Source organism: Alosa sapidissima, chromosome 7 (assembly GCF_018492685.1).
Source record: "Alosa sapidissima isolate fAloSap1 chromosome 7, fAloSap1.pri, whole genome shotgun sequence".
NCBI lineage: Eukaryota > Metazoa > Chordata > Actinopteri > Clupeiformes > Clupeidae > Alosa > Alosa sapidissima.
Window position 1 is genome coordinate 19,319,084 of NC_055963.1, and position 17,334 is coordinate 19,336,417.

The 17,334-nt window shown below is 43.6% G+C and overlaps 1 protein-coding gene across 8 annotated transcripts in view; it reads right to left on the reverse strand.

The window, feature by feature from the left end:
* Positions 1–17,233, reverse strand: part of arhgef10lb (Rho guanine nucleotide exchange factor (GEF) 10-like b) — a 37,427-nt gene extending 20,194 nt beyond the window's left edge. For 2 of the 8 annotated variants that reach the window (XM_042097417.1, XM_042097415.1), the window contains exons 1-16: positions 16,906–17,232; positions 14,475–14,531; positions 11,851–12,150; positions 11,046–11,073; positions 9,553–9,686; positions 8,984–9,049; positions 8,241–8,309; positions 7,041–7,154; positions 6,617–6,750; positions 4,962–5,075; positions 4,112–4,220; positions 3,689–3,792; positions 3,040–3,117; positions 2,588–2,767; positions 708–824; positions 172–264 (exon numbers count right to left, since the gene is read on the reverse strand). In XM_042097417.1, coding sequence (XP_041953351.1) covers positions 172–264; positions 708–824; positions 2,588–2,767; positions 3,040–3,117; positions 3,689–3,792; positions 4,112–4,220; positions 4,962–5,075; positions 6,617–6,750; positions 7,041–7,154; positions 8,241–8,309; positions 8,984–9,049; positions 9,553–9,686; positions 11,046–11,073; positions 11,851–12,150; positions 14,475–14,505 — 1,671 coding nt within the window. In that variant the 5' untranslated portion in view covers positions 14,506–14,531; positions 16,906–17,232. Of the gene's footprint in view, positions 1–171; positions 265–707; positions 825–2,587; positions 2,768–3,039; positions 3,118–3,688; positions 3,793–4,111; positions 4,221–4,961; positions 5,076–5,677; positions 6,562–6,616; positions 6,751–7,040; positions 7,155–8,240; positions 8,310–8,983; positions 9,050–9,552; positions 9,687–11,045; positions 11,074–11,850; positions 12,151–14,474; positions 14,532–16,905 lie in introns of those variants that run through there. The other 6 variants (XM_042097416.1, XM_042097418.1, XM_042097419.1 and 3 more) reach the window with 6 other exon arrangements.
* Positions 17,234–17,334: the final 101 nt, after the last annotated feature.

Genomic DNA, 17,334 nt, shown 5'->3' on the forward strand with positions numbered 1-17,334 from the left:
ATCTTACCCCCCTGCATGTTCCGTACAGTCCCCCCCCCCCCCCACCCCCCTGAGCATGGCCATGCGATTTGCCCTGTTGCATAACAGTGCTTGTGGTTCTCGGTAGGGGAGGTGGGGGGGTGGGGGGGGGAGAGAACCTTTGTGCCCAGGCTGCCTCCCGCCACCACTGACCTGCAGCAGGAGGATGAACTGCGGGAAACGCTGGATGGGCTTGACCATCAGACCGTACAGAGTGATCCTGTCAGCACTGGACGCCTGCTTCCTCTGGAAGAAAGAACAGAGTGGAGGGGTGGGGGGTCAAAGGCTGTTGCCATGACAACGAATGCATTACAAACTCAGCTGTGACCCGACATCCCAAAAAATACGTTTTTGTTTTATCTTACAGAACAGGGAAGTGACAGGGAATAGTGAATAGTGCTTATTAGCACAATACTGCAGTTTTAGGCCAAAGACAGGGAGTGGGAGGAGGTGCCATTCTATTTTCATATCCCTTTTAGGCCATGAATGTGACTCTTTTGACTGTGAAAAACACACTACAAAATTAATTTAAGGGATCGGGTCATGATATGTGAAGAAATGTGTTGTTTCATTAAAACATGCTGTCCATATGGACTTAGCAGTTTCATATTCAGATGTGTTCCACCCTGTATTGCCTGAGGAACAACTCCTACTAACGCTTTCATACATGATCAGACAACAGCATTCACCTTGAGGAACTCCAGAAAAGCCGGTTTGGACATACACGCCTTCTTGATGAGAGCCATGGCATTGGTGAAGTTGTTGACATATTCGCTGTACACGTCCAGCACCATGGACTTGGAAAACTGTAGGGGCGGAAAGATCACAAAGTCTCAAAAAATCACAAACTCTTGAGATGTCACATGGCTTTTCTCTGACTGGAAAAAAAGGCAACATGAAGACGACACAGTCCTGCTGCAACTCTTGCAACAGCTCATTTGCATAAAGCAGGATCTGTAGCCAATTTTTTTTCCAGCTAAAAGATATAGGCAGTGCGGTACATCACTTTTTTTCTCTCTCCTCCAACAGAAAGACAGTTGCACCAGTCACAAGAGGAGATGAGCTGGTGCACATGAAAGTTTCAGAAAAATGCCTCTCATCCCCATTAGTGTTCTAGGGCATACACACACACACACACACACACACACACACACACAGACACAGACACAGAAAGTACTACGAGAGACTGAGAGGGAAAAAACTCTGGGAGTCGGGAGAAGCGCCAGTAGATGTGCTTTCACAGTGGGAGCCCTCGCCACTGGCCGAGCTCCTGCTTTTAAAACAAAAAAAAATGAGGAGCCGACTCTCTTTTTCTTTTGATTAACCTCACTATCTCACTGCGTGCGCTGTCAGATGCCAACAGCAGTTTGGGGCAACACACAGGAAATAAGTGAACAAAGCTCAAATAGAAATGCTGAGCATAGAAACACGTTCTCTTTTTTTAGCCACCACCACCATTCCCTGGCTCTGAGTGTCTGCAACAAAGGAACTGAAGTCTGAAAATAGGCCCAGCAAGAGGAAATGGTCTGTTTGGAGGCGACACTGGGAGCCCAAATGCGAGTCGAAGAAAATTAATGACCAAGGGAGAATCAAGACAGGTTCATTCTCATTGTCAACAAACAGCACAGCGAGTCTTGGACGAAACCTAATTATAAGCATTAATCTAAGGCTGTGGTGTTACTTCTCCCTAACACTATTAAGTCGCCATAGGAGGAATGATTATGTGAAGAGTGTGCACTTTGAAGTTTGGGACAAACAACTTTGAGTTTATGCACACAACTTTATCAAACTTGGGTAATTATTTGTTTGTGTCAAAGACTGACTGGGAAGAACTTTCTCAGCAGTCATTGTCGGACATTTGTTTATGCATAGCTTGAGACAGTCACTTTCATTTTCAAAGCATAATTCATGACATGTAATTAAAGGCAATGCATTCAGACACTTGTGCAACTCCACTCCCACAGGGACGAACCATCAAAACAGCACAAAACAGCTGCCCACGTTATGATCAGGAACGCCAAAACACAAAAGGAGAGATTCGATCTTATGGTCCCATAAAACATCATGTAAAATACAATAACCAATGTCTCTGTGGAGAAACTGTTATCACAAACATAATATGACTGACACTGTATTCAATCACAATACACGCACATAACCGGAACTTTAATGCTAGGGCACAAGTACACCCATGCTTTCAGAGTGAGATCTGGCATGGTCCATTTCTCAAATAAGCCATAGCACAATATCCCTGATGTACACTTCCTTCAAGCTTCAGCTAAGGCCACTAACATAGATAGATAGATAGATAGATAGATAGATAGATAGATACTTTATTGATCCCCAGGGGAAATTTAACATGTAATATACTTGTCATGTAAGTCACTTTGGATAAAAGCGTCTGCTAAATCAATAAATGTAAATGTAAATGTAAACATGTGCCTATTCCCACAATGACCCTTGTAAAGATACAGAATTGTAATGTTGAAGAGGACAAATGCACTTGACCAAGTATAAACAGAGGGATTGAAACAGAATCCAGAGGTTAATGTAATTCTTTGAGACTTACTGAGGCCACAAACAGGTCACCTATCATCTCGATGGCATCCCACTCGGACACACGAGAGGCCAGTGCGATCTGGAACATGGAGTGGCACTGCGCGATCTCTTTGAGCCGGTAGAAGATGGGCTGGATCTTCTTAGAATTCAGGATCTTTGGCTCGGCTTCCAGTAAGGGCTTCTGGTATTCCTGAGGATAAGAAATGTTTCAAAATGCACACTTAGTGTGATGGTGGTGTTTGTAGTGGTTGTTCTCTGTTTGGTAAGAGTTTTTATGTCTCATTTCTTTTTGGTTCATTTGGTCTCAATTTGGTGATACACAACTTATTCAATTATGTATTACCGATAGCAAAACAAATCCTGTCATCATACATGCACTACTTCTTGTTTGAAGAGACAGATGCATGTGCAGAAGAGCATAAATAACCCTTACAAACACATGCGTAGTTAGCATTTAATTACCTGTAGTATTCTCTTGAGGGATTCGAGGTAGCGTCTCTCACTGTCAATTATGGAACCAAGAATGTGACGTCTTACAATCTGAAAATCAAGGAAGACAAATCTGAACATCAAACATATCAGACCAGCAAATCCTTTCAGTATGGTGGTGAAAATACATTCTATCTCAGGGTTACAACTAAACCTTCCTATGCGGGTGGGTTTATATTGGATCCCAGTGATCCTAATTTGGAGAATTTCTGATGTAAAAAGATCAAGGATTTTAGGGGCTCATAACATGCTGTGACTTTGTACTTTGACTGAGGCATTCATCTAGGTCCAAGACCAAGCACTGCATCTTATTTACATCGTCTAGGTCTATTGGATTATGTGCAGCCTCTGAGCATGTTGAGCTGTTTTCAAATGCTCTCAGTGCTGTTTACCCACAGCATTGTAAGGACTGATGTAAGATCACAGCCTAGGCACAAAAGCCAGATTAAATCTGTCTTGCACAGCACACACACATGGACACAGACTACACCCACACACACACACACGCACACACGCACACACGCACACGCACAAGCACACGCACACACATGCACACACACACATGCACACACACACGCGCACACACACACGCGCACACACACACACAGAAAGATATACACACCTGCTGGCTGCTTAGGCCTTCTGGCATCGGACTCAGCTGTGGGGGCGGGTGTTTCACCTCAGATAAAGTCACGTCCAGATAGCCAGACTCATCCTCTGTGTCCTCTGTAGATTCAAGAACACACACACACACACAGTTTTGTTAGGCTACCTCCTCACACACCGCCTCCATCTGAAGTCCCCTCCCAGACAATCTCATTGTGACATGATAAATTGTGCGATCCTCCAGCAGCATGTGAAGCCCCCCAAAAACAATGCAGCTATTGCTCAGTGATCCATTAGCCCCTGCAAGCTGTGCATTCATTACAAAAACTAATCACCACAAGGTTAATCAAAAAAGCAGAGTGCCACAATTACACTTTCTAATATCCTACTGATAAATGAGATCTTGAAACAACAGAAGAATAATAAGCCTATAACCAACCAGTGAGCTCTTTCTTGTTCAGGAAGGAGACTTTACGCATCATGGCTATTTTGGTCTTCTCCAGTCCATCTTTGGTCCCGTCCCTGGCAGCCTTCATGAGCTGTTGGACCTGTGATCAGAGACGAGAGCAGGACGGAGAGACAGACCGGGAGAAAGAAAGAGAGAGAGAGAAGAAGCTGTGAGGTTGACGGCGGCTGAGACAGCTCAGTGAGCTGGACAGGTGGGGTGGGGGAGGAGGGTGAGAGGGAGACGGAGGTGTCTGAACCTGTGGACTGAACTATGAGCCTCTCCAAACTTTTACTCAGAAGACCCCTGTGGAGAGGACGACTGCATGGAAACCCCACGGGCTGCGCCTGGAGCCTGTTCTTGTTTGTCTTTTTGAGGCTTTCAGTTTCACCATGACATGAAACTCCTGATCGTCCGAGAAAGTAACAAATAAAATCCCAAAGAGACCGGCATAATGTGTTAAATGCTTTAAACCCAACATGCAGTAACAAGCTCCAGCAAGTTAAGTAGCAGCACATAGCTTTCAAAGCAGCCCTTAGCCTTGCCTTGGCAGCTTATATAATGGGATAGCACTGCAATACTGTAGTCTTATGTACCTTAAGAGTGTATTGGCACATTATTCTTTTTAAGAGGCAGAGAGCAAGAAAAAGGAAAAGGCTGATTGACAAAGTAGCGCAGTCGTCTTGTCAGCAGGTCAAGGCTTTGCATTGTGCTCAGTGCTATTTTCACACCCTGTGATTTGTGCTTTCCTGTACTCTGACAGGAGAACTAGGCTAGGATGTACCCCCACCACAACCATCACTACAACCCACCCCTCCTATTTATTTAACATGCGGCGAAGTACCTTGATGTCATAGCACTGTTTGATTTGGGGGAAGTCCCGCCCGGCTAAGCGCATGGCGAAATCCCGCTTTGTCCTGACACACCGCTCCCTCAGTCGGCTCACATCCGGAGAGATCTACACGCACAAGCGCGGCGCCCGACGACCCCCGAATCAATTTTTGGAAACATAGCAGCGATCCAAGGCAGCAGCGGACAGCAAGCAGGAAGAGAAAGGGCCAGGGAGAGAGGTATCATAAGGGCATAGGAGACACAGAGAGGGAAGGAGAGAGGGAAGAGAGTCAAGATAAAAGGCAAAACAATTCAGTCAGGACTTCAAAGACAGTCACCAGAGAAGCCGAGCACACACACACACTGAGAAGAAAAGTCTGCTTTTGGGAGCAAGACAGTGAAGCCAGAGAGTGAGCGCAGTAAATAATGCTGCTAGTTATCTCAAAACACAAACTCAAAACATTTGGAGAGCACCACTCTTGTTTCTGATTCTGACAGATCACACAGCTGCATTTCTCAGTAGTCACAGATCTGAAAGCAACATTGTTCAAATAAAAGAACCAGATGGAACACCAGCAGCGAAACAGAACATTAAAACCAATACATAATGCCAGGAGACGTGGGAATACACTGGCATTTAAAATGCTGACACGTCAAATGTAATGGCTTGTGCTCAAAAAACCCATTAACAAGCAAGAATTAGAGGAAAGCGTTTAAACCTGGATTTACCTGACAACTCTGGTGACAGCAGTGAGGGCCTGTGCAATCAGATAGCTCTCGCATAGCTGTGAATTATGTATAGGCTAAGTTTTCTCAGGAACGTGCGCAGAGAGGCACACACACACACACACACACACACACACACACACACACACACACACACACACACTGCAAAGGCACATTCAGTTGGCAGCAGTTGTGTGAGGGGAAGCCCTTAGAGGAAGAAGAACTGAGAGAGACTGGTTGCCTGTGGGAGGGGAGAGGGGCACTTTTCCTTAACTTGCATTGTGCTGTGTCTCGTTATCTTTTTGACTTAAAAAGAGATGATAGAGTTAAAGCACAGATCTCAGAGGTTACATGCTGATAGGAAATGCATTTTTAACATCTGAGATTCTAAAAGATTTTAATCTTTCTACATCAGAAAGGAAAGCAACAGTGAGACATTCAATTTCCAATAGGGGCTTGTGATTGAAATCCTGTTGAAAAGCCATTGAATTGCTCAGTACTTTCATAGGGAAATGTTGCCACCTTGTGGATATTATTGTTACTGCAATCGGTTCAAACTACCATGTTCATCTAAAACATTTACAGCACAAGGCATGTATACAGTATGTCACATACAGGCATACATACAGTATATACGTATATATACAGGCATGCATACAGTATATATCCCTGCTTAGATATAGCATGGAAAATCACATGCAGGATCCACTTTAAGAGATGGGTCGCATGGAGGTTCCACTTTAAGAGACCCTGGGTATGGACAGTTGTGCCTCACTTCAATTCCACTTATCAGCATGTAGGTGCGATCCCCACTGCTATCTGACATGGAGTTCAGATCAATAGCAACAGTTCCGTGAACACTTTCATTTCACTCTCAGAAATGAATCCTCAAAGCTGTATATCTCCAACAGTCCAGTGAATCCCAAAATGCATTTTATATACCTTGCTACGAGCCGGTGGTTTGGTCTCTTCATCTGATTGCTCATCGTAGCTCTCAAATTCGCTGGAGCTCCAGCCATTGTCTGTCCCCTGCAGCTCGTCTGGCCTCTGCACGTCCTCGTATACCTGGTCGTCCACTAGAAACACACATTTGGACACTTTAGAAATACACCAGCCCCCTATTGCCATTCACAGTCTTCATTTTCAGGGCAGCATAAGTCTAGATATGGGAATTGCTTTTAACCAAAGTCATATAGGATCACGGGGGAATGACAGTAAATGGTGTTTTAATAGTGTCTTTGGAGTCAGTGCTCTGAACTCATGACATTATATTTGCTAAAGCCTTATCTGTTCTAGGTGTAGGGAATATGGCCCATAAACGACTAAGCAGTTGTGTCAAGACAAAAAGTGTCGAGCAGAGGCGTACCTGCGTCGAGAGATAGTGTGCTCTCACACGGTACATCATCGTAAATGACCTCTGTACGAGCTGGGGGTGCTTCCTGCTGGGCTGGCTCGGGGGCAGAAGGCACGGAAGGTCGACCTGGAGGAGAGTTTAGGTCACTGAAACCAACACTGATGACAACTGGTCATTAAAATACCACACGCCGTCTAGACATGTTAGCTGTCTCTTTCATAACTCCCTCATGAGCTAGGATCCATCGAAACAGACATTGTAATTTTCTTTATTCTCATTCTTATCGTATCTATTGGGTGACACTGTATCAAGTAAATAGCCAACCCGTGATGGTTGTCACCATGATTGTTATTGGCATTGTGAATATGTAATTGCTATTGCCATTGTAAATGTTTGACTGCCATTGCCAAATCCTACTGGAGAATCAAATAAATATACAAAAGCGCTCCAGTTATTAATATTGCCATGAATAGACAGAGCTTGGTAGAATGTAATATGGCCTTATTTGGACATGCAGCTGCTATGCTGACACCCCTTCTCATTCTGCTGTGCTAGACAGAACGCTGTACTAATCAATATCTCTCAATACCTCTAACTATTGGGAACACACAAGGCACTAAAGGGACACAGAGCAGACAGCACTGCAGTCCACACTGTTGGGGATAGGGATAGTTTAGGGATATTTACACATCTCATAGGATTTCTCCATGTTACTGGCAGGCTATCTAACAGGATAGGATTCTGAGTGAGGTCTAGAGAGACAGTCCACTGATGCTGTTTAATCAGGAGGTGAAGGGGACGAGTCAAAAGGCTGTGGGGTTATGTCTTCCTCCCTCCCATTCTAGAGAAACAAAGCCAGTTTTTCCAAAGGTTTAGCTCATAACTCAGCTTTAAAAAATGCGCAAATGCAGCAGGACCATTACTCATGGCCTTCCCAGATGTGCCTAGGTCTCTCGGCCTTTGATGTGCTCCCAGAAAAATTATGCTGTCATCGTTCGATTAACTGAATGACACATGGGCTGTTGAAAAACTGGCTCTCCCCACATGCTTCAGGCATGGTAAATACATGCTACACATTTACTGTAGGGAAAGTAAGTGTGTGTGTGTGTTTGAGAGAGAGAGAGAGAGATGGGGTGGGGGCACTGGGACAGCAGTACAGGGAGGCTAACCACTCGTTTACTACTACACTCCTCTGCTACGGGGCAAGTGTACCTTTGTGCAGTCGCAGTGTGAGTTCTGACACCACACTGAACCATTCCCGGGAGCGAGCAGGTGTCTGGACTGAACAAACACACACACATACACCTGAGTACCTGTCGTACTGGACGGAACTCTGAAATGAAGCCCTCATGCTAGGGTCGAAGAACGTTTTTTTGTATGATTCATCAAAATCAACAGTGAAGGGAGGATAAAGAATCCATTTATATTTCACACAGATTGCCCTTTGTCACTCTTCCATTGTCAGTGCAGATAGATTGAGACCCAATTGAAAGTACCACTTCAAAAAAACAAAGTGATGTCCTGATGTTACAGACTTGACATGCATGCTATTTCTAGCTGCTGACGGAAATGTTTCTCTCCAAGAAAAGCATGTCAAGTCAGTCTCGGGCGGAGCCTTTGGCACAATCACTCCCTCCCTCCGCGTGGGGCGTCAGCGTTTCCTTTCAATGAGGTAATACAATGTCTGTCTTTGATTAGCCTGCTCAGAGTGTTTGGATTTGCCGTGAACATGCTGATTTGATCGTGGCTGATTCCGCAAGTGCTCTCTCTCTCTCTGTGAGTCAGAAACTACACAGTTCCAGTAAAGACCCCCATCACAGTGATTCCAAGAGAAAGAGAATATGGAACAGAGAGAGAGAGAGAGAGAGAGAGTGAGAGAAAGAGAGAATAAGGGAGAGAGGGACCGTTTGAGGAACAGAGAGAGACAAATTGGGTTCCACCACCAAGTCACAGACCTGTCATAGCTTGGGTGCGGGCCGACTTTTTTATGATAGGCGTGTAGTAACACTCAGGATTTGAACCTGTAAGTGTTACACAACACAATAGACACACAGAGTACAGTAAAACACAGGGTACAACATGAACACAGGAGCAGACTCTCTGGACACCTTTAGATGATTTCATATCTTAGGCCAGAGAGAGAGAGAGAGACAATGCTGTGTTAGCTGAAGTTTGTGTACGTATTTGTCTAATCTAAAAAGTGCACTCCCAGCCAAGTTCCTGAGGAAAATGCGTTCAATGTGTGTTCAACCGTGTACATTTCGGCAAAGGAGATGAAATCATTCAGTGAGGTGTTGCACAAGGACACAATACGGTTTGGTATTAGTAATGCAGGGAGTGACAGTTAAAGAAACACTAGTCATACTGAAAAGAACAACTGACAATAACATCAACAATAGGAATTGCTTCAAAAAGCTGTTGCATGAAAAAGTTATGATAAATAGTCAATATTGCCGACGTGTGTATTCTCAGTTGAATAGTTAAATACTGAAAAACACTGTTTTGATTGGAGTGCATACTGTACCTTCGTAGATGCTGTTGGCCTTCCGTGTCGCTTCTGAGTCATCATATACCTTGGGCTCTACTGTAGCCTCATAGATGCTGTTTGCTTTCCAGGTCGCCTCTGAGTCTTCAGATACCCTGGGCTCTATTGAGCTGCTGTATCAGAGACAAAGCAAAACAGATCACGTTTCACAGTGATATTAAACCTTATCAAAGGCCTAAGATGGTCTAATTTAGATTACATTTAAGCATAATGAAACCCAATTCCTAGAAAACGGGACATCTGGGAACATCATTCTGTCACCTATGTCATAGGAACTTTCTTTTTTTAAAGGAACCATATGTAAGATTCTGGCCAAAACTGGTACTGCAATCACTTTCAAATTACTGTAGAGCGGTGTATCCCCTCCTCCTCCCCCCTGACTCAAGGTTGCCAACCCGGATGCCAAAACACTACTCAAGTTCAAGTTCAATTTATTTCTTTGTTCCAAATGGGCAATTTGATTGCAGACAGGATCACATACCACACGACAAGACACAACACAATACAATACAGACAGATATGCACAAAATAATAATTTAGTTGTGATAAATAGGTCTGACAATGCCTAAAAAGTCAGTAAAACCAAGATAAAACTTAATTAAATAAACTAAACTAAATGGACAAATCTATCTTTTCCTGTTGTGTGCATTCAGTACTTGGATAGAAAAGGGGATGAAGGAATTTTTGTACCTCTGTTTAAAAGCAATAGGAGTTTTAAAACGCAAGCCAGATGGCAGTAGCACATATTCAGAATACAGGGGATGGCCTGTGTCTTGATATATTTACTACTGTGTCTTGATATATTTTCTATATACACTGTGATTAGTAGATAGGTAGAGGGTGGCGCATCAGGCCAAAACACAACATGACATAACAAAACACAACATCAACATCAGTTGAGGGTTGCAATTTCACTTTTTAAATGGCAATATCCTGGCCGGACTACTGTTGTCAGTGATATAAGTATTTGAAATGAACATGATTTCTTAATGTCTAGTGACATATCAGGGCCATTTCATGATTAATTGAAATACATTTCTTACATATAGTTCCTTCAAGTATATTTTTGTGATCTTTTCTGCCTCTTATTGAGATAGGACAGTGAGGAACGACAGGAAGCCAGTCGGAAAGAGGTGGAATCGGGAAACGACCACAGGCTAGACTCGAACCCAGTGTCCCCATGGGAACTTGTATCCATATGTGGTACGGACACCGTAACTAGTTGTGCCACAGCTGCACCAACAATCTTCTAACACAACAGGAGCATGAGGCTCAATGCATATCCTGTACTCTCTAATCACACTTTACTCCTCATGCAGTTTCTCAACTTTATCTGTGGGAGCAGAATTGTGTGGTAATAGTAGCATAGTATAGTAACTACAATCTTTCCCCTCCGACCATTCACAGTGTCCAGCAGAAGGCTTATGATTATTAATAGGAATTTAACATGAAATGTGTAAGAAGAAGCCTACCCATCAGGAGACTCTCTGGCCACCATATCTGTGAAACAGAAATAGACATGTTTATGTGCACTGCATTGCCAAGAACTGCCAAGAACTGATGAGACACAGAGATGAGACACAATATAACTCCATGACATATCTGTGTCACTGGAAGCATCTCAGATGTAGAAGTGGGTGGATGGTGTCTCTATCCCTCCAGCTGTGTCTGGGGTGGAGTACATGCACTCCCATGATCACTTCTACCAGTCTATGCTTCTACCCTGTAAGTACTAGGCTGCCTTGTGTGACTAAGAGGACAGTCTGTTTTATGAGTGTTTTGGTTAACAGTGGTGAAAGAGGCATGAAAACAAAGCACAAAGTTACTCAACTAAACTGAACAGCATGTATAAACACAACAAATTCACAAGGGGGTTATTTAGAAACGGTTCCAAACTAAATTCAGCAATGCAATTGAGACCAACATGTTTCAGGTCTACATGTTTTTCCAGTTTTCCAGTTTAGCTGTAATATGCTACTTCTAATAATTTTGGCTGTCCCTTTTTTGCACTGTTGACACTGCATGTTGTCACAAAGTTACACATTTTTTTTAAAGTTCAGGAACACCATGTTACGGAAATAGACACAAATCAACCATGAAAGAAATATTTGTGATAAATCTGCAGTATTTTCAGCAACTTTGATTGGAAAGTTTGCAAAAATAATGGACACCTGCTTTGCCAAACCCATTATTGCTCCCATGCAGAGGTGCAGCAGATACTGTACCATCAGGTCATAATAGAAAGAAGGACACCTTATTTTTCATTGGATATCTTACCTGGGCTGCTTCTCTGGTCCTCCTGGCCTGTAGAGGTCACTCCGTCACTAACATGCGGACTCTTGGCCATGGCAGGTGGTAGCACCGGGCTCTGAAATGTGGTAAGGACCACCGCCTGCTTGAAGGCTCCAGTGTTGCCAGTGGAAGAGTAGAATCCTCCGTCCGTATCAGGTGTCTTGCCCTGGCCACTGTCTTCGTCAGAGTCATCGAACTCAAATTTCTCTCCAAACTCTTCCTTCTCCCCTTCTTCGTCTTCGAGTTGATGCTGGTGCATTGGGGGTACTCTAGTAGGCATGGTGTCTGGATAAAATAGATTTAATTCATGTTTACTTTCTTTTCAGTCGTTTGTTTCTTTGTTTGCTTCAGGGTGAAGAAGGAGGCACAAGTGAAACCAGAGTCGATCCTCTCGATCTTCAGGAAGCTCTTGAAGACCCAACTCTTTCAAGACCATCTCCTCTCCTAACACATGTGTTTACATACGTTTTTCTATATCTAAACCCAGTCTCTGTAGACAGCCCAGGCTCCGAAAACTGGAAACAAACAGAGTGGGGGCAGCCTGTCCCACAAACAAAAACTAAACTCTTCGTGGAATTTCTCCAGAATAGGGAGAGATAAGCTACTAAGATAAGTAAATTTAAATATAAACATAAATATAAACACATGCAACTTCCTGTGCAATCGCTGACTGTACCTTTAACTTGTACACCTTCACCTTTCCAATCCTTCAAATTCTTTAAATCAAAGACACTCCCCAAAACTTGTTCTTAAAAGCATGTGTTAATAACAACAATGCCATAGAAACGGCAACAATGAATAAAGAAAAAAATGCCAAAATTGAATCGCTTTGAGAAGAGGAAGCATGGCATTTCAGTCAAGAACAAAATCTTCTGAGACAATGAGCACAGAACAACAGGCATTGTACTCGTGGTCAACATCCTGACACAAAGTAATGTTTAATTTTCAGAACTGAACAGACAACACTATACCAGGCAGAGCTTGTGGGGGAAAAACCAAACGTTCAGCACTAGTCAAGCAAAAATGAAAAACAACATCCCATGCTGAATACTTGATAAAGTATTAAGTTGAAAAATGTTATGCTTGATAAAAGTGACAAAAAGTCTAAAATGGGTGACAAATCACTTGACTGACTGACTGCTTGTTTGATTGAGTAATTGAGAATGAAAATAAAACGATTGGCAGAATGATGACACAATTTTGACACCAGCACCATAGTATCAGCAGAGAGGGTTGAAGTGGTCAGTAATCCAGGATATTTGGCATCAGTTCATCTTTTATTACTTTACACTTATTCAGCAGGATACTAAACAGGATATAACCGATCACTCTACCTACTACCCTATATAGCCATGTATAGTCTGCTTTCTCCTGTAATGGCTAAAACAATAAACAGGTGGGATTAGGGCTTTCCCACTAGTGCCACGGCTAAGGTAATAGGTGGTGTAATGGATTACACTCTTAAGCATGTAACCATATGGCCTTTGGAAAGTAGCCACCACTCTGTGCACTAGATCTGAATAAACGTGCACCCTCCTCTCAGTAGAAGACAAGTATACTCAGCATTGCAGCGATAAATCAGTAACCTTTTGTCATATAAAAACCTGGTTGCTCTGCTGCAGATGACTATAATAGTAGGTCCAAGGTTCCTGTTAAATAGGGTAAGTGATTGTTGATTCTCTTTTTCTCCCTCTCTCTCTCTCTTTCATACACACACACACACACACACACTCTCTCTCTTTATTAATACAATTCAAGTGAGCTCTCTCGCTCTCTTTCTTTTTTTTCTCTCTCTATTGACTGGCATGCTCCCCTATGTTGACCTAAAACAAACAAACAAACAAAAAAAGCTCAAAACAAACGCTGGTATTTACCTCGCCTGTGGTCTTCTTTGGTGTCATTGAAACAAAAGAAGGACAAGAAGTCCGTTTTAGTGGGGTGAATTCTCATAGGTGTCATGTTTGTCCCCAGGCAGTGCAACCTGTGCTCGGCTCCTACACCTTCACTGGCTCACTGTGTGAGTGCATGTGAAAGGATATAACAGCATATGGCATAGCGGCAGAGTTGCTCTGACACCCAACATATGGTACGCTGTCCGACATCAACATCCAATGGCCTTTCTCAGCTGGGCTGAGATTAAATGGTTAAAGCGCTGCAGTCGGTCCGGCTTGCACAAGGCTACTTGGACAGCAAGCTGACCTGGTCACCCCTTGCCTGTGCAGCTTACAGTAGCCGTGCTTGTTTGTATTCAGGACTGCACATTCTCCTAAACTCTCTTTGCTGGGTCATGGTTGTTGTGTTAAACTATAGGCTTTGAGCATGTTTATTGATATGGCCATATTTCAGTGCAGAGCATAAATATACATCTACAGCCACTTACATCCACAGCCACAAACTCCAAGTCCACTGTTTCATACATGCTGTAACTACTGTAACTGCCACTAAAAATGTTTTGAAATGAAAAGTTTCATTAGAAAATGTGTGATGGGATTTAACTTATATGGATAAAAAAAAAAAACAGAACAAAAATACAAATGTTGCCTTTCTCATTTCAACCGTGCCTCTGCTGATGACTGTGGTGGTGCTGATGATGTGCTCTGAATACTCACCTGAGATTGGGGTGGATTGAAGGGAAGCCATCTGTCCAATCTGTCACCTCAGCCTCACTGGTAATTAAATGCATTAAATATAGACAATTTACATAAAGTACAGTTTGATATTAAATTATGTGATAATTTCTTAAACCTACAATTACAGAAAGAAAGAAGGAAAGAAAGATGGCCTCATCACTTCACTATTGCTTTGCTGATACTGGATATGATCAGGAAGCAGTTCCATTGCTGTCAAAGAGAATCAAGCTGATTCACAGGGAAATTCAGAGCAAACAGAGTTGTCAGGGGAGGCCTGTGAGTGTGTAAAATTCCTCAGCAGTATGAGGCATATCCAGGCATGCCTGTGCACACTCACATACTCAAAACGTCAGCATTAGTTGGCCAATATTGGAAGCACTGAGTAAAAACAAGGGGACTAATCCTTTAGGCATTACTATAGCCCTCTGATCTGGTCGTCAGTGGCTCAAAAGCCCCATTCAGCCTCGAAACAGAGTGATATTCATCACAAAGTAAACTTTCCCTCTTGCACGTTGTTGGAAATTAACAGTTAGTCTTCCACAAATATTTCCATCTCATAGCATAAGCAACTCCTTCCTTGATAACACTCCTCCAAATATTTACAAATATAACAGTGAAGCAAATTAATGTAGGCCCACTATGGATGACAGTGGCCATGAATAATTCAGAGGCCTTGAGCCAGCTACTGACCGCTCGGAGGGACCAGGGTGCAGATGGGCTGGTGAATAGACAATAGCCCACAGAAGCTGCTCGGGACGTACAGTGAGTGAGAGAACAGCTTTGGGATTGTTACGACAGGCCGGGCATATAGCAGCATGAGTGGCCAGCCCTCCATTCCACACCAAGGACCGGACTGGGGTCCGACCCTCAGGCCGCAGGTTTCGCTAAGGGCTGATAATAGGACTCATTAAGAGGCATAATCACATGTGCATAACTTAACAGACCGATGAGCTCACCCTGCACATCTGATACATCCCCCAGCATAGGGTGATCCTGTGGGACTTCTGGACTGGTGACATTACATTCAGATCAATGAGGACATAGTGACATTCCTTTATTTATATGTACTATATTTGACAAAATATTACGAAGGAAGTGATATTATTCATATGCAAATGAATGCATGGATATTATGGTTATGGTTATGGTATTTATGGTTATGGTTATGGTATTTAGCAGACGCTTTTGTTTTAGCCATGACAAGTCACACATTCAGATAGTTTGTTCAAATAATTGCCCTGTGATAAGCTATCGTGTGCCCGGTGAACTAACTTGACCCGTCCTAAGCAAATAACTAGCATACAGGAAGTCTTTCATTCAGGCCAGGCATAACAGTCCTCCAGAGTGTTGTGTCAGACTATAATAAATGAGATACAACTGCCCAGAGTGAAGAAACAACCTGATTTTCACACACAAAGTGCAAGACACTGCTATGGACTAATAAAACAGAACAATAAAAAAAGGACAAATTCACACAAGTGTCCTGTTGGACATAATCCAGAGGTCTGAGACATCTGTGTGCGGTCCATTCCCACAGATTTGCTCTGAGTGCCCACTCCTTTCTCACACTGGTCCTTGTCCACACTCTCTCCCTGACCCCTACACTCTGCCCTACACTGCACTGACGTACGCTGTCAATATTAATACAGAATAATACAGAATTAAGTCTCATTTCTCTATGAGTTAAACGTTCATAAGTAGTGTAGTGTTGTTAATAGTAGTGTCACTAAATGGTTAAATGGTTATATACCTGAGCACCTGACAATGACTAAGAGAGTTTTATAGGAACGAGCAGCAATTATCTCAGCGCTTACTGGCGTAAGATCACAAGACATTTCTCAAGCTCCACAAAACAAAAAACCTTGTCCCTGCTGTGGCTGTCAGAGAAATGTTTGCTGTATTGTGATAGAAACAGAGAAACAGACTTTAATCATTTAATCCCCCCCCAGACACACACACACCAGATCAAATTCTTAGACTGCAACTGTTCATGAAAACAAAGCTTAGCAGCAAAATGCCCTCAAGATCCCCCTTAAACTGGTCAAGTGTGCCGTCTCACAGCCCAAAATCTAGAGGTCATCTCCGCTGAGATTAATCTGGCATCAAAATTCTCCCCCTGGGTGGTAGCAGCCACCACCACCAACATCGCCATAGTCTCAGCCTAGTGTCTGCCATGGCTCCCTCTCTCTGACTACCAGCAGAGATGTGAGATGAATAAATGTGCAGTAATTGTTTCCTCCATGCCACTGACCCCACTCCAACCCCCTGCAGTGTGGGTCCAGGCTTTGTTGCTGGCTGCGTGGTGATGCAGATAGACAGACAGAGGGCAGACAAGACTAGACAATAGACTCCCACCTTCAGTGATAACCATCAGCGGCACGACTGACAGACAGGCAGCGAATGAACTTACATCTCGGCAACAGTCTTTAATCCAGAGGTTCTCCCAGGAAGTCCGAAAAGCTGTCAGACGCGTGTCCTCCCTGGAGCTGCACCCATCTTTACGCAGTGCAGCCCCCTCTCTCAGCCTTGGGTCCAGCTGACCCAACCCCTCTTCTTCTCACACACACACACACACACACTTTCTCAGGGCTTAAAAATCCTGTTCTGCACGGCTGCTGCTGTTTATTTTCTTCCAGAAACGCAGGTCCACAGGGCTGGCGACACTCAGGTCTGTTTCTGTCACTGCCAGCGAGAGGAAACTCTCCTCTCTCTTTCTTTCTCCCCCTCTCTATGTTTTTTGACCCATCCCTCCGTTTTCCCTTCCTTTCCCTCCCCCTGGACACAGCGTGCGTCGGATAGAACAGACAGCCCACTTCATGTCATGCAAATGCTGGAAGCC